Source organism: Eubalaena glacialis, chromosome 10 (genome assembly GCF_028564815.1).
Source record: "Eubalaena glacialis isolate mEubGla1 chromosome 10, mEubGla1.1.hap2.+ XY, whole genome shotgun sequence".
NCBI lineage: Eukaryota > Metazoa > Chordata > Mammalia > Artiodactyla > Balaenidae > Eubalaena > Eubalaena glacialis.
The window spans coordinates 64,284,192-64,309,419 of NC_083725.1; the positions used below are offsets into that span (position 1 = coordinate 64,284,192).

At 42.5% G+C, this 25,228-nt stretch overlaps 1 protein-coding gene across 3 annotated transcripts in view; it reads left to right on the plus strand.

The window, feature by feature from the left end:
- The window catches only part of TENM4 (teneurin transmembrane protein 4), a 391,446-nt gene that overhangs the window by 177,928 nt on the left and 188,290 nt on the right, over positions 1-25,228 (plus strand). For 2 of the 3 annotated variants that reach the window (XM_061204090.1, XM_061204087.1), the window contains one exon: positions 18,150-18,320. The exons of the other annotated variant lie outside the window; for it this stretch is intronic. In XM_061204090.1, coding sequence (XP_061060073.1) covers positions 18,150-18,320 — 171 coding nt within the window. The remainder of the gene's footprint in view (positions 1-18,149; positions 18,321-25,228) is intronic. 3 annotated transcript variants of the gene reach the window in all.

Below are 25,228 nucleotides of genomic sequence, written 5' to 3' on the forward strand. Positions count from 1 at the left end.
GAACATATTTACAAAAGCATCAGGGTACACCCAGAACTGTCTGTAAATGACAAAAGACTTAAAAATGACCACGGTTAAATATTTGATGAAAGTTCATAATAATGCAGTTGACAAGAAAATTAGTTATTTCTGAGATATACATTTTAAAGTAATAACTAGGATTATGACTTATAACATTATACCAGAACATATAAGATTTTTAGAAATTTCATGTAATTCTGAAAAATTTATATTAGCATATTTCCATACAAATAACCCAATGAAAGTTTAGTATTAGTTGTTTTGTTTCTTTGTTTGTTTATACTGCAGGTTCTTATTAGTCATCAATTTTATACACATCAGTGTATACATGTCAATCCCAATCGCCCAATTCAGCACATCACCATCCCCACCCCACTGCAGTTTTCCCCCCTTGGTGTCCATATGTCTGTTCTCTACATCTGTGTCTCAACTTCTGCCCTGCAATCCGGCTCATCTGTACCATTTTTCTAGGTTCCACATACATGCGTTAATATACGATATTTGTTTTTCTCTTTCTGACTTACTTCACTCTGTATGACAGTCTCTAGATCCATCCACGTCTCAACAAATGACTCAATTTCGTTCCTTTTTATGGCTGAGTAATATTCCATTGTATATATGTACCACAACTTCTTTATCCATTCGTCTGTTGATGGGCATTTAGGTTGCTTCCATGACCTGGCTGTTGTAAATAGTGCTGCAATGAACATTGGGGTGCATGTGTCTTATTGAATTACGGTTTTCTCTGGGTATATGCCCAGTAGTGGGATTGCTGGGTCATATGGTAATTCTATTTTTAGTTTTTTTAGGAACCTCCATATTGTTCTCCATAGTGGCTGTATCAATTTACATTCCCACCAACAGTGCAAGAGGGTTCCCTTTTCTCCACACCCTCTCCAGCATTTGTTGTTTGTAGATTTTCTGATGATGCCCATTCTAACTGGTGTGAGGTGATATCTCACTGTAGTTTTGATTTGCATTTCTCTAATAATTAGTGATGTTGAGCATCTTTTCATGTGCTTCGTGGCCGTCTGTATGTCTTCTTTGGAGAAATGTCTATTTAGGTCTTCTGCCCATTTTTGGATTGGGTTGTTTGTTTCTTTAATATTGAGCTGAATGAGCTGTTTATATATTTTGGAGATTAATCCTTTGTCCGTTGATTCGTTTGCAAATATTTTCTCCCATTCTGAGGGTTGTCTTTTCGTCTTGTTTATGGTTTCCTTTGCTGTGCAAAAGCTGTGAAGTTTCATTAGGTCCCATTTGTTTATTTTTGTTTTTATTTCCATTACTCTAGGAGGTGGATCAAAAAAGATCTTGCTGTGACTTATGTCAAAGAGTGTTCTTCCTATGTTTTCCTCTAAGAGTTTTATAGTATCCAGTCTTACATTTAGGTCTCTAATCCATTTTGAGTTTATTTTTGTGTATGGTGTTAGGGAGTATTCTAATTTTATTCTTTTACATGTAGCTGTCCAGTTTTCCCAGCACCACTTATTGAAGAGACTGTCTTTTCTCCATTGTATATCTTTGCCTCCTTTGTCATAGATTAGTTGACCATAGGTGCGTGGGTTTATCTCTGGGCTTTCTATCTTGTTCCATTGATCTATGTTTCTGTTTTTGTGCCAGTACCATATTGTCTTGATTACTGTAGCTTTGTAGTATAGTCTGAAGTCAGGGAGCCTGATTCCTCCAGCTCCGTTTTTTTCCCTCAAGACTGCTTTTGCTCTTCGGGGTCTTTTGTGTCTCCATACAAATTTTAAGATGATTTGTTCTAGCTCCGTAAAAAATGCCATTGGTAATTTGATAGGGATTGCGTTGAATCTGTAGATTGCTTTGGGTAGTATAGTCATTTTCACAATGTTGATTCTTCCAATCCAAGAACATGGTATATCTCTCCATCTGTTGGTATCATCGTTAATTTCTTTCATCAGTGTCTTATAGTTTTCTGCATACAGGTCTTTTGTCTCCCTAGGTAGGTTTATTCCTAGGTATTTTATTCTTTCTGTTGCAATGGAAAATGGGAGTGTTTCCATAATTTCTCTTTCAGATTTTTCATCATTAGTGTATAGGAATGCAAGAGATTTCTGTGCATTAATTTTGTATCCTGCAACTTTACCAAATTCATTAATTAGCTCTAGCAGTTTTCTGGTGGCAGTTTTAGGATTCTCTATGTATAGTATCATGTCATCTGCAAACAGTGACAGTTTTACTTCTTCTTTTCCAATTTGTATTCCTTTTATTTCTTTTTCTTCTCTGATTGCCGTGGCTAGGATTTCCAGAACTATGTTGAATAATAGTGGTGAGAGTGGACATCCTTGTCTCGTTCCTGATCTTAGAGGAAATGCTTTCAGTTTTTCACCGTTGAGAATGATGTTGGCTGTGGGTTTGTCATATATGGCCTTTATTATGTTGAGGTAGGTTCCCTCTATGCCCACTTTCTGGAGAGTTTTTATCATAAATGGGTGTTGAATTTTGTCAAAAGCTTTTTCTGAATCTATTGAGATGATCATATGGTTTTTATTCTTCAATTTGTTAATATGGTGTATCACATTGATTGATTTGCGTATATTGAAGAATCCTTGCATCCCTGGGATAAATCCCACTTGATCATGGTGTATGATCCTTTTAATGTGTTGTTGGATTCTGTTTGCTAGTATTTTGTTGAGGATTTTTGCATCTATATTCATCAGTGATATTGGTCTGTAATTTTCTTTTATTGTAGTGTCTTTGTCTGGTTTTGGTATCAGGGTGATGGTGGCCTCATAGAATGAATTTGGGAGTGTTCCTTCCTCTGCAGTTTTTTGGAAGAGTTTGAGAAGGATGGGTGTTAGCTCTTCTCTAAATGTTTGATAGAATTCACCTGTGAAGCCATCTGGTCCTGGACTTTTGTTTGTTGGAAGATTTTTAATCACAGTTTCAATTTCATTCCTTGTGATTGGTCTGTTCATATTTTCTGCTTCTTCCTGGTTCAGTCTTGGAATTTGTCCATTTCTTCCAGGTTGTCCATTTTATTGGCATAAAGTTGCTTGTAGTAGTCTCTTAGGGTGCTTTGTATTTCTGCGGTGTCTGTTGTAACTTCTCCTTTTTCATTTCTGATTTTATTGATTTGGGTCCTCTCCCTCTTTTTCTTGATGAGTCTGGCTAATGGCTTATCAATTTTGTTTATCTTCTCAAAAACCAGCTTTTAGTTTTATTGATCTTTGCTATTGTTTTCTTTGTTTCTATTTCATTTATTTCCGCTCTGATCTTTATGATTTCTTTCCTTCTGCTAACTTTGGGTTTTGTTTGTTCTTCTTTCTCTAGTTCCTTTAGGTGTAAGGTTAGATTGTTTACTTGAGATTTTTCTTGTTTCTTTAGGTAGGCTTGTATAGCTATAAACTTCCCTCTTAGAACTGCTTTTGCTGCATCCCATAGGTTTTGGGTCGTCGTGTTTTCATTGTCATTTTTCTCTAGGTATTTTTTGATTTCCTCTTTGATTTCTTCAGTGATCTCTTGGTTATTTAGTAACGTATTATTTAGCCTCCATGTGTTTGTGTTTTTTACGTTTTTTCCCCTGTAATTCATTTCTAATCTCATAGCATTGTGGTCAGAAAAGATGCTTGATATGATTTCAATTTTTTTAAATTTACTGAGGCTTGATTTGTGACCCAAGATGTGATCTATCCTGGAGAATGTTCCGTGCGCACTTGAGAAGAACGTGTAATCTGCTGTTTTTGGATGGAATGTCCTATAAATATCAATTAAATCTATCTGGTCTATTGTGTCATTTAAAGCTTCTGTTTCCTTATTTATTTTCATTTTGGATGATCTGTCCATTGGTGTAAGTGAGGTGTTAAAAGTCCCCCACTATTATTGTGTTACTATCAATTTCCTCTTTTATAGCTGTTAGCAGTTGCCTTATGTATTGAGGTGCTCCTATGTTGGGTGCATATATATTTATAATTGTTATATCTTCTTCTTGGATTGATCCCTTGATCATTATGTAGTGTCCTTCCTTGTCTCTTGTAACATTCTTTATTTTAAAGTCTAGTTTATCTGATATGAGTATAGCTACTCCAGCTTTCTTTTGATTTCCATTTGCATGGAATATCTTTTTCCATCCCCTCACTTTCAGTCTGTATGTGTCCCTAGGTCTAAAGTGGGTCTCTTGTAGACAGCATATATATGGGTCTTGTTTTTGTATCCATTCAGCAAGCCTGTGTCTTTTGGCTGGAGCATTTAATCCATTCACGTTTAAGGTAATTATCGATATGTATGTTCCTATGACCATTTTCTTAATTGTTTTGGGTTTGTTTTTGTAGGTCCTTTTCTTCTCTTGTGTTTCCCACTTAGAGAAGTTCCTTTAACATTTGTTGTAGAGCTGGTTTGGTGGTGCTGAATTCTCTTAGCTTTTGCTTGTCTGTAAAGCTTTTGATTTCTCCATCAAATCTAAATGAGATCCTTGCCGGGTAGAGTAATCTTGGTTGTAGGTTCTTCCCTTTCATCACTTTAAGTATATCATGCCACTCCCTTCTGGCTTTTAGAGTTTCTGCTGAGAAATCAGCTGTTAACCTTATGGGAGTTCCCTTGTATGTTATTTGTCGTTTTTCCCTTGCTGCTTTCAATAATTTTTCTTTGTCTTTAATTTTTACTACTTCGATTACCATGTGTCTCAGTGTGCTTCTCCTTGGGTTTATCCTGTATGGGACTCTCTGCGCTTCCTGGACTTGGGTGGCTATTTCCTTTCCCATGTTAGGAAAGTTTTCGACTATAATCTCTTCAAATATTTTCTCTGGTCCTTTCTCTCTCTCTTCTCCTTCTGGGACCTCTATAATGCGAATGTTGTTGTGTTTAATGTTGTCCCAGAGGTCTCTTAGGCTGTCTTCATTTCTTTTCATTCTTTTTTCTTTAGTCTGTTCCGCAGCAGTGAATTCCACCATTCTGTCTTCCAGGTCACTTATCCGTTCTTCTGCCTCAGTTATTCTACTATTGATTTCTTCTAGTGTAGTTTTCATTTCAGTTATTGTATTGGTCATCTCTGTTTGTTTGTTCTTTAATTCTTCTAGGTCTTTGTTAATCATTTCTTGCATCTTCTCAATCTTTGCCTCCATTCTTATTCCAAGGTCCTGGATCATCTTCACTATCATTATTCTGAATTCTTTTTCTGGAAGGTTGCCTATCTCCACCTCATTTAGTTGTTTTTCTGGGGTTTTTTCTTGTTCCTTCATCTGGTATATAGCCCTCTGCCTTTTCATCTTGTCTATCTTTCTGTAAATGTGGTTTCTGTTCCACAGGCTGCAGGACTGTAGTTTTTCTTGCTGCTGCTGTCTGCCCTCTGGTGGTTGAGGCTATCTAAGAGGCTTGATGGGAGGCTCTGGAGGCGGGTAGAGCTGACTGTTGCTGTGGCGGTCAGAGCTCCGTAAACCTTTAATCCACTTGACTGTTGATGGGTGGGGCTGGGTTCCCTCCCTGTTGGTTGTTTTGCCTGAGGCAACCCAACACTGGAGCCTACGCGGGCTCTTTGGTGGGGCTAATGGCAGACTCTGGGAGGGCTCACGCCAAGGAGTACTTCCCAGAACCTCTGCTGCCAGTGTCCTTGTCCCCACGGTGAAACAGAGCCAGCCCCCGCCTCTGCAGGAGACCCCCCAACACCAGCAGGTATGTCTGGTTCAGTATCCCCCAGGGTCACTGCTCCTTCCCCTGGGTCCCGATACACACACTATTTTGTGTGCGCCCTCCAAGAGTGGGTTCTCTGTTTCCCCCAGTCCTGTCGAAGTCCTGCAATCAATTCCCACTAGGCTTCAAAGTCTGATTCTCTATGAATTCCTCCTCCCATTGCCGGACCCCCAGGTTGGGAAGCCTGACGTGGGGCTCAGAACGTTCACTCCAGTGGGTGGACTTCTGTGGTATAAGTGCTCGCCAGTCTGTGAGTCACCCACCCAGCAGTTATGGGATTTGATTTTACTCTGATTGCGCCCCTCCTACCGTCTCACTGTGGCTTCTCCTCTGTCCTTGGACGTGGGGTATCCTCCTTGGTGAAGTCCAGTGTCTTCCTGTCGATGATTGTTCAGCAGTTAGTTGTGATTCCGGTGCTCTCGCAAGAGGGAGTGAGAGCACGTCCTTCTACTCCGCCATCTTGGTTAATCCCCCTCATTGATTAACTTTTAAGCAACATAATAATGATGTCTTATATTTTCAATACACTTCAAAAGGACTTTCCTTAAATTTAATCCTTATAAGAACCTGGGAGATGGTTTTGTATTCTTTCCCTTTCTAGAGATGAAAAAACTGAGGGTCAGAGTGGTTAGGTGACTTATTTGCAGATGCATAGCTGGTAAGGGCCAGAGCTGGGGGGCCAGAGCTGGGAGTCCAGCTGTCTCTGCAGATCTGCTCCGCTGGGTACATAGGTGGACAACAGAGCCAGCAAGGGACGGATGGGAAGCACCTGGGTATGGACTGTCAGGGCGGTGTGCATGGGACAGGTGCTGAAGTAATGGTCAGGAACCGGGGCTGGGGAGGGGAGAGCAGACGGCATTTCTGGCTTGGGGCAATGGTGGAAATCCTCACAGAAGAGTTAAGGTTTGAAGTAGGCCTTGAAGGATGGGAGAATGATTTTAAAAATAGGAAAGACAGTGGCCGTTCCATGTAGAGACATTACATCAACGAAGCCTGGAGGCTGTGTGTTCAAGGGACAGGAGAAACCCACACAGACAGAGATTCCTGGGCAGGGAGAAGCAACGAGGAACGTCAGGTACTGTGCTCAACAAGTGTTTCAAATGCTCAAGTTTCTCTCCTCAGGAAAATATCACCAACAAACTTTGAGCAGTAAGGCAGGGCCATATGATTCTGAGATTTCCTTTTTTATTCTCCATTTCTGTCATTTCCACAGTTTTACATCTAATCAGAAAGGCAGCGTGTATAGGGGTTAGGGACAGATTCTGTGCAATCTGGATTTGGCTCAGATCTGAAGTGACCCTCTGCCTTTTATTAAATGTGTGATCTTGGGCAAGTTGTTGAACCTCTTGGAGCCTTAGTTTCCTCATCTTGCAAATGAGGATAATAATAGTACCTACCTCCTAGGGCTTTGCAAGGATTAAGTGATAGTCTGTTTATCAAGCACTAAGCACAGTGCTTGGTACTATTTTTTTTTTTTAATTAATTAATTTATTTATTTATTTTTGGCTGTGTTGGGTCTTCATTTCTGTGCGAGGGCTTTCTCCAGTTGCAGCAAGTGGGGGCCACTCTTCATCGCGGTGCGTGGGCCTCTCACTATCGCGGCCTCTCTTGTTGTGGAGCACAGGCTCCAGACGCGCAGGCTCAGTAGTTGTGGCTCACGGGGCTAGTTGCTCCGCGGCATGTGGGATCTTCCCAGACCAGGGCTCGAACCCATGTCCCCTGCATTGGCAGGCAGATTCTCAACCACTGCGCCACCAGGGAAGCCCCAGTGCTTGGTACGATTAATAACAGTGGCTGTTATCACTGCCACATTCATCATCATCCCCATCATCACCACCATCACCATCACCATCATCACCACCACCACCACCATCATCATCATCATCATCATCATCATCATCATCATCATCATCATCATGGTGCATGGAACTCTGTGCTGCTTTAAACTTCCTAATCTAAGGACTGAGCCAAACCAGGGGTCCTTGCATATCAGAGGACTCGTGTGTATTGTGTGCCTGGCTCTGTGCACAGACAGGGCAGAGAGGCAAGAAAACGTAGTATGATCCCAAAGAGCTAGAAAACGCTCCAGGGGGCAGGAGGCTGGGAAGCTGTGGAGAGTAAAGGAGGGACATCACACACTCTGTTCTGTGAGAGTTTAAAATGTTCTTTCAAAATGCTTCTCATTATAAAGAAATATCATCGCTAGTTACAAATCTGGGCAGCGGACTCTGCGTTAAGCTGTCCACCCTCATTCTTCCCACTGAAATGACTGTTCCAGAGGGAAAAGGCCTATCCTAATAATATACACACAAATTAAAACTCCATTTAGAGGTACAGTGGGGACCACCTCCTAATTGACTTTGATCATTGAAAAAAAAAAAAACAAAAACCCAGTTACGTGGTTGATATGCCAAAGGAATCAGGCAATGGGAGGGTGCCTCACAGAGCCTTGCAACAGGACGTTTTCTAGTAGCTATGGAAATGGAACCTAGCAACAGGCACTTTCTCCTTCTGGAGCTCCCAAGCGTGAACCAAACCCGTGTTTCCTTCGGCCCCATTTGATGGTTGGTACAGGAAGGAGGGGACAAGGCATCACACATGAGAGGCTGGTCCTTGGCTAAGTTGAGACACCTTTTTATAGAAATGCTTTAGATAGCCTTGTGAACAGTCTTGGCACTTGGATGCAAGCACCACAAAGAAAGGAAACCCAGCAGAGCTCTAGGCCAGCGTTCCGCCCCCTCTCGGGAAATGACAGGCAACTTTCCCAGCTTTCCCCAGCTGACATGTTTCTGCCGGGGCAGGGCTGGCTGCGCACCCCAGCAGAGCAGTTGAACAGGCTGGCGACCCTGGGGTGATTTTGCTCCCTGGATCCTTAACGAGGCTTTGAATATGAAGGGCAGGTGGTGGGTCTTCCACTGCGTGGAGTCACTTCCTTGACTGCTCTGTCAGCAGTGATTTGATTAGAAGCTGCATGTTGTTCTAATCAGGACGGCATGGAAGCCTGCCCTGGGCTCTGACAGCAGTCTGCGAAGAGCTCAAGGTGTGGAGTGACCCGGACCTGGGTTTGGATCTTGGTGCTGCCATGATGAATGGTGCAATGATGGACTGTTCTGGGGCCTTGGTTTTCTAAAGATCCAAAATCAGGTTAATAATATCTACTTTGTCACTATGTTTTGAGGTCCTAATCCATAAAACGGAGATACTGTCTTCCTTAAAAAGCTGTGAGATTAAATGACATCATGAATGTTCATCCTCCAGCACTGTGTCGTGCACATGGTACAATTTTTAATAAGTGGGAACTGTTACTGTTTTGGTAATCATCCTAATTATGTCTGTCTCCTTCCTTTGCTCTTTTTCTTCTTCTCTCCTGTGGGCCAGGTGCTGGGGGATGGAGATGAGAGAAAGGATCCCTGCCCTAAGGGAGGGCCTGCTGGTGGCCTGATATCACCTGCCCCGTGGGCTCATTCCCTTTACTTTAGGCTCAAGAAGATGACTCCTTTAGTCTGGGAGTGCAGTGCCTGACGGAAGAACAAGCCATGAAGGGGCCTTTCCTGCTGTTACAGGATTTTCTGCTGCGACTTAGTGACGGGGTCATTTAGCAGAAAGAACTTGGAACTAAATCCGGTGACTTGGGCTCAGCGCAGTTCCAGGCTCTGCCCCAAGTGCCCCCGTCAAGCCTGAGTCTCATCTGCCCAGCGAGTGGGGGGCAGGTTCAGTCATAGCGACATCCCCCCACCAGCAGAGCAAAAACTCAGACTTCTCAACTCCCTCAAGAAATCTCTGTACTTCACTTTCTCAGTGAAAAGCTTAATATACACTGCAAATGATGATGATGATACCAGTGTAGAAGGCTACCCTCTGGTAGTAAATTTGAGTAAATACCAAGCAGCATAATAAGCTCATAAAATATATTCTTTCCTTTCACCTTCACAGCAATTCTTTGGAGCTAGGTATTATTGTCACCATTTTATAGATGAGGAAGCTGGGAGTCAAAAGATTTAAATAACAGGAACAAAGTCACATAACTATAAACGTGAAAACCAGAACAGGAACGCAGGGCTGTCTGGCTGCAACGGCCGTGCTCGTAACCACTATACTTCGTGCCTCCCACTTTCCTGTGTCTGGCACCAGCACTGTGTTGGGAGTAGGGCAGGGAGAGGTCACATTACTGGGCTGAGGTCAGTCCAAGGTGGCCAACCCCTAAACTAGTCATGCACGGAAGAAGGCTTAGTAGAGCCCGTCGGGTGAAAGGGGCCCAGAAAAGAGAGTTTTCTTATTCCATTACTGCAGTAATAGCCGTTCACTCCATTCTGCACAAATTAGATTCCAGCCCTGGTCCCCCTACAACTTGCCGTGTCACCGGTTTTCAGTGCCCTCCACTTACATTGACCTTTCTCCTCCGCATTGACGGCGGGCGTGCCTGTTTCTCCCCTTCTCTCATGCCCATCCTCCCACCCCACCTTGTTTTCCAGAACTATTGAGCAGGTGCCAGTGAATCCTTGCTGAAAGGCCTCCTTTCCCCACAGCATTGCATGGTGCAGGAAAATGATGAACTGTGCCAGAGTCCACTCTCCAGAAAACAATTAATTTGGGGGTGAGAGACAGTAACCCTGATTGTTGCAGTCAGGTTTATCCAGAGATAGGAAGAAAGGCAATATATTTACTTGATTTAAAATTAGCCCCACGTAGTCAGCAGTGGGATCCTGTCAGGCTGCTTTATAGCGATTCCGCTTTTTAAAACTGTTTTATCCACGGGACAGATATCTCTAGTTCCTGTGCGCAAAGTCTGTCAGCTGATGGGAGCAGGGTAGGGAGAGAGCCCTCAGCTCAAAGAAATTTGCGGTTGGCATGGGAGGGAAATTAGGGGCAATATGTGGAGAGAAGGAAAGGTGATCGAACAGAGCTGGCTTAAATAAATCTTTCAGAGGATCTGGGAATTAGGAAAATCAGCAGAGCAAAATGACAAAGATGATGACAGCTACAATTTATTTTGCTCCTACTATGTGCCAGGCACAGTTCTAAGCACATAACATGCATTATTTCATTTAATCCTTTGAGGTAAATATTACTATCTATTTTATAGATGAAGAAACTGAGACTCAGAGAGGCTAAGTCATTTACCCAAAGTCAGGAACCTAGTAAATGATGTGCCTCTGAATGCTCCAGATAGACCCAAACTTGAGGACTGACTCTACCAAAGTCACTTACTTGCATTTACATGGTTTTGCTTTTGGGGGTCAACCCTGTCTACCACGGTCAGGATGTAAACAGGTGGGGACCCCATGCTTTATCCCTAAGATGAAGGTCCTTTAACAGACTATCTCAAAAAAGAAAACCTGGCTATACTGTCAGCAGAGGCCTTGCCTTAAAATTATCTTAATTTTAATTTAATTTCAGGCATTGTAACTCATCAACAGTCTAGAGGTGAGCCTGGACTTTGGGACCAGTCAGACCTGGGTTCAAAAGTGACTTCATCACTTCCCATCTGGGAAGTATCTTGGGAAGTATTTTTGGGCAGGTCATGCAGCCTCTCCGAACCTCCACTTTCTTCGTCTGTAAAATGGAAATACTAATGATTTTCTCAAGGTTTATGTAAGGTCTGAATGAAATAATGTATGTAATTCCCCTTGCCTAAGTGTCTGACACGTGGCATATGCGCAAAATCAGGATCTCCCCACTCGGCTCTGTTGTCCTTCTTTACCTCTTGCTCCTAAGACTAAGTTGTAGAACTTCCTTTTTAATGTAAACAGCATGGAAGTGAGTTTAGAAACTAGTGAAGAAAATTAGTCAGTCATCCTACCACTATAATTCAAAGCTTGATGTCATTTTTACATATCTCTTTCTAGATTTTTTTTTCGTATGTATACCTGGTATTCCATCCAGTACTTGTATCATAGTTTAGCTAAGTTGTTCTCCTATTTTAAGACATCTAGGTTGCTTCTGATTTTTTTACTAGTACACTGCAGTGTACATCTCTGTGTATATGGCTTCTAGGTTTGAAACTTTTGAATGTTGTGGCTTTGTTGCAAAACCAGGAGAAGAACTTGGGGAATGAAGCTCTGTCGTTTTGCTGTTGTTATTGTTTTGCCTTTTTGTTTTTTGCTTTCTATATTAGAGGACCATAAGTCAGAGAACTCCAATGAGTTATATTTTACAGAAATGATGCTAGTTAAGAACAAACAACTGAGCATTAATAATGTAAAACAGAAAAGTAGGTAGCCATGCAGCTGGGTTGGTTCCTGCTGCCTTTTGAAACCAAGAATGCTGCTTGAATCAACAGTTTCTTGAAGTTATAACCATCTCTAGTCACTACCTAGAGCTGCTAATTTACAGATGCAACTGGGTTCGTGCATTCTATTTTTGGAAGGGAAGCATGCATGTGACAGTGGAAACTCTCCTATACTTACTTAGGTGACTTCTGCATAATGACTTTGTTAATTGCCTCCTGCTGGCTGGGTGCTGGGGGGAGCCTTCAACATCTGAACATCTACTGAGTATTTTTCTTAAAAATGTCAAGATGGAGCTTGCACTTTCCCAGCCCTCTCTCATGTCTCGCTGGGCAGGAAAAGGCGACTGGAAAATGTCAGCCCTGGGATCAGATTGACCAGATCTGAGGGAGTAAGAAAGTCCCCCCACCCTAGCTCTTGGCTTTTAGAAATCATTAACCTTTCAACATGGGTGATCCTGTGAACTCGCTACCTTTCCACAGCCTTCTTCTCAACTCTTTAGCATCTTTTCACCTTTTCACTGAATTACAAACTAGTTTAAAGGGGACACCGGTATCAAGTTTCTTATTTAGGTCACTTTCAATGTACTTGGGAGAGTTTTGCACAAACAGTTATAAATACATACTGTGGGATGTAATTTAGATAATCCTGTGATGTATATTGGTGCTTACTATTAATTCCTCTGGAAGGAGGGATTACGATCATTACCATTTATATTGTTTCAGTGGGCTGGTCTTAAAGCAGGCTGGAGAGGACCATTTATATTATTTAGCTTTTTTGGATCCATGACTGTTATTTCCAAGTCATCTGGATAGCATGCACCTACTGCTATCTACAGCTTTAAATGAGGGTTGCTGTGGGGTAAGAACTATTTATTATCACCATTGGGACCCCCAAACATTAACTTCAGCCTTTATTTGCTGGTGGCTTTATATTGCCCATATTTTACCTCCTATTTAAAGGAAAATATGTAAAAGAGGAAGCTTGGCTGGGGAACACAGGCTCCTGAGTTTGAAACTTGCCTCAAACTTATACCAGCTCTATGGTGTTAGGTAACTTACTGTGAGTAAATCAGAATATATCCCTGTAACTCAATTTCCATTCAGTTCCATTGTACCCATTCTCCAATAATGTTTTTTCAACCTATCTTTACATGTGGATTAAATCGAATAATATAAATTAAGAATTTGGCATGTAGTATGCACTCAGATTATACCAGGTTTTGAGTTACTGTTGTTATTTTGAATATTATCAAGGACAAAGACGAATGGTTGCTTGAGCTTGTGTATTCTTTGGACAGCCTCTGACCGAGTATGCCTTGTGTCCTTTGGGAAGAGGAGAACAGAGCAGACTATTTCCCTTCCTTCTCTTTCTGTCGCTCATAACCCAGAACTATAAAACTGACCACCCACCAAACAATACAGTAAAAGGATTGAGGGGCCCCTAGCCTGACTTATATTTAAGACTGGATCACAGATTAAAGGTCCCTTTTATTCTGGCTTTAAGACAACATTTCTGGTGGAACTTCACATCTCTGACTCCGTATCATTCCTGCTCCTCTGTCTAAATCTTACTGTTGCAGGAAGGGGGACCCCTTTCAGGGCCCGAGAGTGGGCCCTTGTCTAATACTCGGAAATGAATTGTCCAAGGAGACACATGTGCTGACAAAGCAAGAGACTTTATGGGGAAGGGGTGCCCGGGCGGAGAGCAGGAGGGTAAGGGAACCCAGGAGGACTGCTCTGCCACGTGGCTCGCAGTCTTGGGTTTTATGGTGATGGGATTAGCTTCCAGGTTGTCTCTGGCCAATCACTCTGACTCATGGTCCTTCCTGGTGGCGTGCGCATCACTCAGCCAAGATGGATTCCAGTGAGAAGGATTCTGGGAGGTTGGCAGGACATATGAACTGGCATCCCCTCTCTCCTTTTGACCTTTCCCGAATTCTTCCGGTTGGTGGTGGCTTGTTAGTTCCGCATTCCTTACGAGGACCTCCTGTCGCAAGATACCTCATGCACGTGGTAACTGTGGTGCCTGGCCAGGGTGGGTGGTTTCAGCCAGTGGTTCTCCTACCTTCCAGTCGGCCATTTGTCAGCCCAATGTTGATGGCCCTGTACTCACTTCCCTACCCACCAGCCTCCAGAATTATTTCTGGAGGACTGAATCTCCTGAGAGTCCAAGTTAGAGCTGGATCCAGAACTTGGCTTTCCCAGGTGGTTTCTAAGAGCACATCTACCACAGGTCACAGAGAGACCCACCAGCGTCACAGCTGTGTGGGCCTCTGTTTGTGATCGCCGAGGGGCAAGGCCAAGAGGAAGGGGTGCCAGCATGCACCTCTGGGCTTCTGGCCGACAGCCTCCCCTATCCAGCTGTGGACTGCCCTGCCCTAATTAACGTCCCTGGATGCCAGATCCTGTGATCATTTTCACCTGGAACACTCTTTCCACTGGCTTTTCTTCCCCCTCCACATATTTTTTACCTTAAGAACTTGCTTTTGCATCTTGTTTAAAATAAGAGAAAGCTTTGACAAAAATGTTTCTCTTCACAAAGCTGTGAGAGTTCTATTCATTCTGGGATTAGTTAATTCTCATGACCTTTTAACAAGACAGCTCTTTTGCGCACTTAGATGAGATAATTGATTCTAACGGGGAAAGAAGTGCTGCTCGTTTAACTGCATATATCTGAGTTGTCCGCAATTCAAACAATTTCTCCATTACCTTTGGAGTTGCCAATAAATAGATTAAAACAGTAAGAAGGTAAGCAGAAACGTGAGCTAATTCAGCCTTGGAAGTAGCAGCGTATTCACTTCTAACAGGCAAATTAATGTTATTATTATTGACAGCTACAGAGAGGCAGTCAAGAGTAGTATAAAGCACCTCATTTAGTGTCTGGTACCTGAAAAGTGCTGTATAAATGTTAGCTGCTATTTTATCAGTATTGTCAAAGGTATGAATATAATGGTTATAGAATATAGTAATCACACAGATGTACAGTTTACAAAGTGCTTTGCCATATATTATCACATATGATACAATAATTCTTTGAAATATTTTTATCCCCATTTCTCAGATGAGAATATTGTAGCTAGGAAGTGGCAGTTAGGATTCAAAACCAGTTTTCTTGCCCTTGGTCCAGCACACTTCCCACTGCATCACAGTAACCGAAGAGAAAGCAAAGGGTCTGATTGATTGCATTTCTGTTACCAGCGTACGCTCTCCTGATTAAGCCAAACTTGTGTGTATTCCTCAGTGGCTTGTGTTTGGATCAAGAGTCATAAGGACATGCTGTGCTCTGGTCCCCTGTACACACTTTTTTTGCGTCTTGAAGGCAGTCACACAGCCCCTCAAGACCACCAGTGACCCTTCCACAAACTGCGGCCAAATAACACAACTTTCCGTCTACCTCACGGAATCCTATACTGCTGCCTAAAAAGACATGTAAAAGCCTCGGAGGTTGCTTGATGTGTAAAAGGGGATGTCTTTATAATTCCCAGCCACCTTGCTAGAAAAAGCTAGCAAGCAGCAGCATGGTGAAGTGGGGAGAGCCTTCCAGCCAGAAAGATGGATGGTGTGTGATTTCAGGATTCCAGCAGTTTGGGATTCTAGTCTAGACTCTGCCACTTGTTAGCCATTTAACCTTCCCAGTGTTAATTGATGTCTTTGTGTCTTAGTTTCTTCATCTGCAAAATGACATTATCACCTTTTAGGATTGTTGCAAGAATCAAAGAAACTTTGAAACTGCTCTTAGCACAATGCCTGGCCCATGGAAAGCAGTCAAGAAATCACAGTTTTATAATTATCATAATTTCAATTAACCTTCTGAGTTAATTAAATGTCCACATCTATAAATTGGGTCTGGCAAGGTTGCATGAGGATTAGAGGTAATGTATACAGATTACCCAGGGCCCTGCCCGGCAAGCAGTTGGTCCTCGGTAAACGTAATTACGATGGGCCTCCATATCTCTGTCGATCCTTCCCTGTGTCCCTGTCACCCTCCTAGCGGGTCAGCCACTGCCTCCTCTGGGCCTTCTAGTCCTTCTGAATACACTTTGTCACTTGTCTGTCTCCCCTGCTCGACTACGAGCTCATGGAAGCAGGGAGCGTCTGATTCAGTTCTGGCTCTCAGTGTCAGCCACGGGTCCTGGCATAGAGTGGGCTTTTAGAAAGTGTTCATCAGCTGAACGAAGGAGTGATGCTACACAGAGGATGCTGTGGGAGTTGGGGACTGGAGTATGCGATTCTGTATGTGGGGAGTCAGGGAAGGCATCCCAGAAGAGGTAAGTATGGACCATTGATGAGGCTCAAGTCTTGAATCGCCAGTGGGACTTAAGCCGACGCTTTGTACTAGATTGCAAACCTTTCTGGAAAACACGCTTCCTAGCCTTCGCAAGCATTGTGTATTTAAAGGACAACATCCGTTCTCTGGTGTTTTATGGTCTCTTCTCGATTGTTGCAGAAGACTATTTAGCAGTTGCTACCTTGCAAAAATAGTTTTAAAACAGAAATGCATGCACATGAATCAAAATCACAGCATTGCACAAAATCACAAAAATGCACAGAATCAAAATGTGCAACAGATACACAGTGAAACGCAAATCCCATCTCTTCCTTCACAGGATGCACCCACTGTTATCAGTGTTTTTCTTATCCTTCCAGAAATATTCTATACATATGCAGAAATGTTTTTACCTAAATGTAGTATATCAAACATACTGTTCTGAATGTTACCATTTTCCTTCCAGGAAAATATATACAAAGAGCTTCCTCACTCTTTTTTATGGTTGCGTAGTATATTGTATAAATAAAACTTATCTAGCCCCTTATTGGTGGACTGGTTTCCAATATTTTGCTATTACAAACAGTACTGTAGTGAATAACCTTGTATGTACATCATTTTGTATGTATATGAACATATCTGGAGGAGAGTTGGAACCTCTAAGTTCCAGAGTAAAGGGTATGGGTATTTTTAACTTGATAGCTTTTGTCAAATTGCCCTCCGTAGGGTTTGTACCAGCTTATGCTCACACCAAACCAGCTAAGTGTGAGAGTGCTTATTTCCTGTTCTCTTCCAATACTGTATATTTTCAACCTTTTTAAAATCTTTGCCAAACCGTATGTGAAAAACAATATTGCAGAGTTTAACTTACATTTCTCCTACTAGGGGTGATGTCTAGAGTCTTTTCATGTGACCAAGAGCCAATTGCATTTCTTATTCTGTAAACTATCTGTTCATATCCTATGCCTATTTTCCTACTGACTGGCTAGACTTTGCTTATTATTTGTAGGAGTTCTTTTTATATTAAGGAAATTAACCCTTGGTGATACAAATTGCAGGTTTCTCCTCTAGATTGTTATTTATCTTTTGAATCAAAAGGCCAAGACCACTACTTACAATACCCAGGACTTGGAAGCAACCTAACTGTCCTTTGACAGATGAATGGATAAAGAAGATGTGGCACATATAAACAGTGGAATATTACTCAGCCATAAAAAGAGACGAAATTGAGTTATTTTTAGTGAGGTGGATGGACCTAGAGTCTGTCATACATAGTGAAGTAAGTCAGAAAGAGGAAAACAAATACCGTATGCTAACACATATATATGGTATCTTAAAAAAAAAAAAATGGTTCTGATGAACCTAGGGGCAGGACAGGAATAAAGACGCAGATGTAGAGAATGAACTTGAGGACGTGGGGAGGGGGAAGGGTAAGCTGGGACAAAGTGAGACAGTTGCATGGACATATATACACTACCAAATGTAAAATAGATAGCTAGTGGGAAGCAGCTGTTTAGCACAAGGAGATCAGCTTGGTGCTCTGTGACCACCTAGAGGGATGGGATAGGGAGGGTGGGAGGGAGATGCAAGACGGAGGGGATATGGGGATATATGTATACGTATAGCTGATTCACTTTGTTATACAGCAGAAACTAACACAACATTGTAAAGCAATTATACTCCAATAAAGATGTTAAAAAAAAAAAGGCCAAGACCTCCTGAAACTCCCTCATCCCTGCCCCTCTCCCCACTCCCCTAGACTGTGAGCCCTCGAGGGCAGGGTCTGTGCCTGGATCATCTCTGTGCCCCAGTCCCCTGTGTAGCGCTCAGCACTGCCAGAGCTCTCTTCATGGGCTCTTTGTTGAACTGAACTGAACTGAATTCCTGTGTTCCCCACCCCCACTTGCCCTCCCCTCTGGCTTGGGAGTTCCATTTCCACCTCCAGCAGAAAAAGATGACTTTTCTCATTGCTCACCACAGCCATGCACCTGTTTGGCCTAAACTGGCACCTGCAGCCGATGGAGGGGCAGATGTATGAGATCACGGAGGACACAGCCAGCAGTTGGCCTGTGCCAACGGACGTCTCCCTGTATCCCTCAGGGGGCACTGGGTTAGAGATCCCTGACAGGAAAGGCAAAGGAGCCACGGAAGGTAGGGTTGCTGTGTTGTTCGTGTCGTGAGTCCTCTGTGTCTGCCTTTGAACCGAGGAGACCGCCATTCTGCGCGCCATGTGCCTGACTCACAGCTCCATGCTCTGGTGCTTCCTCCATCCCTCTGCACTCCACGCCGGCTGCCAGGCCACCTGTGTCTTCATCGCAGTTCCTTGTCACTGTGAGCTCATAGCGGGGCTTGGGCAGGGCTCATGGTGCTCAGGCGACATCCCATCCCATGCCCTGAGGGAAGTATCATGGGCTTTCACGCTGCTGGGCGGCTGTCTTTGATTATGTGGGATCATGATGAGGCAACCTCGTGGGATGAATGGGCGTCTCCTGGAGTGGGGTGTGGCAAGGTGGGTAGAGGGTGTGTTGTAAGCGAAGTACCCTTGGACCTTGTGGTTTCATGGAAACACCACTTCAGCTGTTGTAGCATTTTCAACCATGTGACCTTGAGCAAGTCACTTAATTTTCCTGAGCCCTAGTTTCCTCATCTGCAATACCAATAATCATTAGTGTTTGTACAGTATTTGTTCAAAGCTTTTTGTCAAGAGCACTTCACATTTAATCCTCACAGAGATCCTGTGAGGTAAGTATAATTATACCCATTTTAGATGCCAAAACTAAGGATCACTTTGATTAAGTTACTTGGCCAGAGTCACATAGCCAGTAAATAATGGAATTTGGGACATGAGCCCAGGTCTGTGTGACTGCAGGGCTCTTGCAGTCTCCATAAGTTGACCTACCTGACTCACCTCATGGTTATAAGACCCTGAAGGAGATGTGGATAAGAAATTCCATTGTACAATGAGACACAGATGTTTCTCTTTCAATGATGGAAGTGGTGGTGACATTTGGAGTTTGGCATTCTTGAATGGGACATCCATAGACCCATGTTCTGAATTTCTTAGGGCTCTTTCTAACATGCCATCAACACAGATTCTTTCACTATCAGCCAAGAAGTGGCAGACCCACAAAAATTGGTACCGGGAAGGATGTCTGAGCTCATGGGCCAGGCTGGCTATCATTCTAGGCAGTGCGACCATCCCTTCTCCTGTGGCCTGCTTTCTCTCTCTGGTGTTACCTCAGTCAGCAAGGTGGTCACAGCGGCCTCCAATCTTCACTGCTTACATCTTCTTTCCTCTTAGCTCAGTTAACTTTGGGTCATGGCTTCTGAGCTTCCCTGTCCTGTCAAGAGTTTGCCTTCTAGGAATCAGTTTGGTTAACAGGGTAGCATATGCTTGGCCAGAGTAGCTATTCATGGTCTCTGAATGGTCCTGAAGGCCAAAATCCACTCTTGACCTATGGTCATCTTTAAGGGAACTGAGGGCATTTCCAAAGAGCCTAATCAGAACCTCTGCCTACTCCTTTGCGGGGGGCAAAGCCAGTCTTCTCCTTTACAAAGATTCTAAGACTTAAAACATTGAATAACTTACACTTTCTTTGCACCTTAATAGGATATGGAGGGAGCATGGATGAAGCCATGGGAAGAGCTCTAGGTTAGGAGTCAAGAACCCTGAGTCCAAGTCCAGCTGCTGCCACTTGTGATGCCCTTAAGCAAATCCCTTGAAAGACTTTCTGGGCTTCATTTTCCTCCTCTTTAAAAGGAGGTTATTGAGCTATATTATCTGTAACGTCCATTCTAATTCACAAGTTCTACATATGAAATTAGTAACAGAATCATCATTTGATTAACCAGATTGTTGTTTAGAATTTTTTTTCAGGTTGGCCCTGTCCATGGTCCTTCCTGTTGGCTTGTGATTCCTGTGTCAGCTTATAGTGTCAGATGTCATAGGTGAATACCATAAATGACAACTGTCTTTAGAATCAACAAACACAGATTTAAGATATGTTTAACCCTCAAAGATCTCATTTAGGAAAATGTATTTTCTCTATCAGACTTTCTTTCAACAGGAGTTGGATCTATCGAAAGTCTCCCACTCTAATGAAATTAGTTTGTGGGTTGTTTAGGTTTTGTTTTCTTTTTCCCAAGGAGCAGGAGGTGCAGATAAGAGACAAAATAAAATTGCACCAGCTTATTGGTTTACTTTCACTGGAGTATTTTTGCTTAAAGGGATTATCTGTCATTACTAATGCAAATGGAAAGCCTGTTTACAAACCCCTAAAATGCAGTGCAATGCTGGAAAGTGGTCAGCATCGAAAGCAATTACCGTGACAAAAAATACATCAGTCTGGAGAGACAGAGGACACATCTTCCTCTAGTTTATGTGAGACCACATGGTTCTTAATTTCTTTTGCCTTGGTCAAACCAGTGTCTACTCAGTTTACGTTTTTAATTGTGATGTTAAAAATCTAGTTCCTTAGACGTATCTCAAGGGGGAAAGTCCTTAACCCTGATGTGAGTGCATATTTCCTGTCACTTCTGAGGATATCAGAGAGCTGATTCCAGAGTTAAGATTAGAGCCCTGTTCCGCAATGGCAGGGGAAGCAGTGTGGTGGGTGGAAAGAGGATAATAGGCCTTGGAGCCAGGCAGTCCAGGATTTGAGTCCTGGCCCCGCCAGTTATTGGCTCTGTTAACTCAGGTCCATTACTCCATCTCCTTTGGCCTTAGTTTCCTCATCTGTGGAACAAGGATTGCCAACACCTATCTTTTCAAAGACTGGTTATGAAGAAGCACTCAACAAATGTTAGTTCCTTTCTTGTCCACCCAAATCCCAAGCCATTCCATGTCAGCTATTAGAATCTCAGAAATCCAGACTAATTAATATTTTGCCCTCAAAGATTCCCACAAAGTCTGGGGCATTTGTGAATATTTTTAAAGGGTATATATTTTTTAATTATACCAGTGAACTATATGATGAACCCAGTATTTTAAAGGTTCATTGTGTCTTTGAGAATAACATCAAACTGCAATTTATACTATATTTTCAAAGTGGCTATAACCATTTCAGGGTTGTCATGGGATGGAAACCAAATACAGCAGCTTTTCGAAGTAAAACCATAAGAACTTATGTTATGCATTAATGGAGAAAGGGAAAAAAGCATTGAATAAACAAGCATTTCTGATGGTTTAATTGGTGGGCCAGGGATAGTATTTTCTTCTTTCTGCAGTGAAATCAAAATTGCCCATCAGTTTGAACCATGCAAATTGCTGCACACAGGCTCAGCTGGGCTCTCCAAAATGGAACAGCTTATTTTGATAACCAAATAAATTTCAAACAGTTGCTAAGGAAACTAAAGAAATCTTTGTGCAAGTTATTGCATTGAAAAGAACCAAAAAGGTGGAGGGAGGGGGGAGAGTGTTGGTTGATTAGGAATTTAGAACCTATCTGGATAAATCTCAGTTCAGGAAAATAAAGACTGAACTTGGGAAGTGCATGGAACTTCAGTTCTTCCAAATCTCCCTTATTTGAGCTATCCAATCATTTCAGTAATTTGTTGAGAAATTTCTTTTACAGACATGATTGCATATTTCCACAGCATAGCTATAGGAAGCCTGAATCTGTATATCTTTATAAAGAAAAGGACTGTTACCGGTAGAATCTGCCCTGTGAAACCTAATCGTGCTGTTGGAGCTCCCTAATTCTGAGTTAAGCTCTTTGTACTTTGTTAAGCCTCTCGGGCACGCACTGATTGTATAGTGTCCTTCTTACGAATGTCTTGAGATACTGACTGTCTCCCTTTAACTTTAGGGCCTGTGTGTGGGATCCCAGTTCATAAAAATTGTCAATTTTTTGTATCCCAGGATGGCAGGAAGTTCTCCAATGGGCCTTGGATCTTCCTGGTCTAGCCTTGGTATTAAGCCCGCTAGGACTGTGAATTAAATTGGACCCTCGCTCTTAAAGAAGGTCAATGCACTCTGCCACCATTGAGAATATCTTTGAAGAGTTTTAATTAATAACTTATCAATTTGATGTCCTAAGAAGCCATATTCTAATAAATAAAGGGGCGGCCCAAATGACTCCATCTCAATGGTTTCTTAAGCATTCTGAGCATCCGTATATACATTTTAATAGTGTGAGGATTAACAGAACCGATACATATAAAGATGCCCAGTATGTAGTTGGAACTTAATAAATGATAGGTTATACTACTATTAGTACTGCTACCTCTATTACTATTACTACTAATAATGTTTATTATTATTATTGTTTTCCAGAATGTAGGTAGGAATAAAAAGAGTTATATGCACAGGACTTTTCGCCTCCAACTGCCTCTACCCTGTACCCCCTGTCACCACTCCACCACCTACACCGTGGGTATTGCCATGTAGTGGGATATTTTCTATCCTAGTACTCACATCTTGGTGCTCAAAATTAAGAACAAAGAATCTTAGGTTATAAGATCTGGAGAGAGAAAGGCAGGAAGGGTTTTTAAAAGACAGGAAAGGATGAGGGTGGGCTAACTCTGAACAGCCCTTAGCCCAGCAAATCTCATGCCTCTTTCCCACCAGACAGAGGTACTCGGCAGGCTGTAGGTCTTCCCCCCCAGAAGCTTCCATCTCATCCTTAGGGTTAGTCCCTGTGGGGACCACTAGGGACCAGAGGGGAAGAATGATAAAGGTTAAATTTCAAGATGGGGACGCTCTTTCCCTCTCAAACTTTTCCTTTAGACTGGGCCATGATCCCTTCCCTAAGGATCTGGACAGGGTGACTTCTGGTACAAAGGTCACTTTTGAACCTAAGCTCCAGAGTGGCCGTCACAGACTCAGCCAAGAAAGTCAAGGTCCTGGTTGGGAGTGTGCCGTAGACCAGAATTTACTATTTTTATATCATTGTATACACACCAAATGTGATTTTTTTTCTCCCATTTTGGCCAGCTTTGGTGAAATACTAGAGTGCTAGAAAAGAATATTCCTTTTTGCCACTCCTCTGGGGTAAGAGCCAACTTACTTATGACTCTGGGGCCTGCAGACCTCTAGAGAGTCTCTGGACTTGACCTCTGACCTGTGAGGCTAAAGAACTTAGCCGATTCGATAGCTGTCTCGTAAAAACATGCTCACTGGAGGGGAAATGAACTGTGCAGGGTTCTCCAACGGCATGCCAAAAAGTGGGAGAAGTTTTCATTATTCATTCTCAGACACAGGAATTATTTGAATGCAGACAATTCCCAAATCCCATCAGCTCTGACTCCTACCTACTCACAAAGGAAATGAGTCCTTGGAATTAGGAGTCTCGGGCTTATTTATGTGCAGTTTCTAGCAGTAAAAAGCTCAGAACTCATCCTGCTTTTGTTTCATACTCCCTCCTAGTTCTGCCTCCCTAACAGAATTATAAGCTGAAGGGTGTACTATCTTCTACCTGGACTATAAAAGGATTGTGGTACTGGGAACCCGAAAATCAGATAAGGAAGAATGTGAAAGTAATTCTCTTCCATCTTAATGCTTTGTGAATTTGGCTTCTGTCTTTGAACCACAGTGGCATGGTTTGTGTGTGTCTACATTTTCAAGGTAAAAGTCTGGGGCATATTCCTTCCATAAAGGAATTAAATGTAAGCTCTTTCCCATGCTAACAACAGAATACTAGTGATACTTTTATTGAGAGCATGCATTTTAACTTTTTTGTTGGCATATTTTTAATTAAAATAACGTTTAACGGTTTAAAGCTAAAAACCTGATGTTTCTGCCTAGGAGTCTATAAGGAATGATAACATATGGAGAAGTTTAACATTTAAATTGAATTTTATTATTTAAAACAGTAAAATATTTTATGACTACAACAGTGCCCTGCCAAGCTCCATTTCAGCATCAAATGTGCTTTGTAAGGAATCTTACAAAGCTAGGGAAAAAAAGACATTTTAATTTCTTATTCCCCAAGTGCTTTTCATAAAAAGTTCCCACAAATGTGTTTTCTTTATAAATGGATTCTCGGTCTCTAAAGTGTCTCTTCCAACATCTATAACACCACCACAAACCTTGGAACTAGGATACCCAGAGGTCCTTCTAATGACAAATAAAATGTGGTCTGTTGACTTGATTTTGGCTTGTTAATGTCCTAAGGGTGGTCTTCTAATGTCCCTGTCCTCTCCTCCTTCCCCCGCCCAACTCTTCAGAGGGCTGATGTCTGGCAGGAAGTTAGAGTTTATATTTTTCACATGTGAGTGTGTTTAATTACTAAATAGAGGAAGTCTGATAAGCAGCCTTCCTTCCTGGCACTTGGGGTGCGCCCAGAAAGCGGTCACTCTCCTGATTGGTGACAGAATTGGGCAAGAGACCTTATTCTTGACCACTCCCCCGACTCCAGCAACCTGCAGGGTTGGGAGCCTGGGTTGAATTTCCAAGTATGTCATAAGGTTTGTGCCTGAACTTGAAAAATCCCCTCATCTTTACCCACTTTAGCACAGTGATATTCATAGCCCTCCATCCAAGACAAAGAAGCGTTTTTCAGAGATGGTTTCTCTCTTCAGACGTACCCTTTTCCTCATCTTCCCCAACCCTACCCCTCCTCCCAACACAAACTCTCATCCACATGTCTGAGCCTCAGAATTTGGCTCCCAATTACACATAAACTAGTGAACTTGTAAAATTTACCTGACTCTACTCAGGTCATGCTTCCCACTGCTGGGGGAACCATTCTGAGTTGGAAAGTTAATAACAACACCTCATTCCCTCTATCTTTTCTTTTTTAGCATGCATGCTTTTACACACACACACATACACACAGAGTTATTCTCATGTGACTGCAAGTGATTATTTTTAGGATCAAAATATATCTTAACAAGCTGTAGAATTATGCAGTAAACAGATGGCCCTTGGGGAGGACCCGTTCTGCTTTGGAAGAATGCATATTTTTAGCAGAACAATTTGGGCATCATTGGAAAAAAAAGTTCTGGGCATTCTTACTCCTCAACGGAGGAGTCTGGGGCAGGGAGTGGGCTGACAGCAAAATGTTGTAGAGAGGAGTGGGAGGCATCGGAGAGCCCTGCTTGCTCAGATGCTCTGGTCC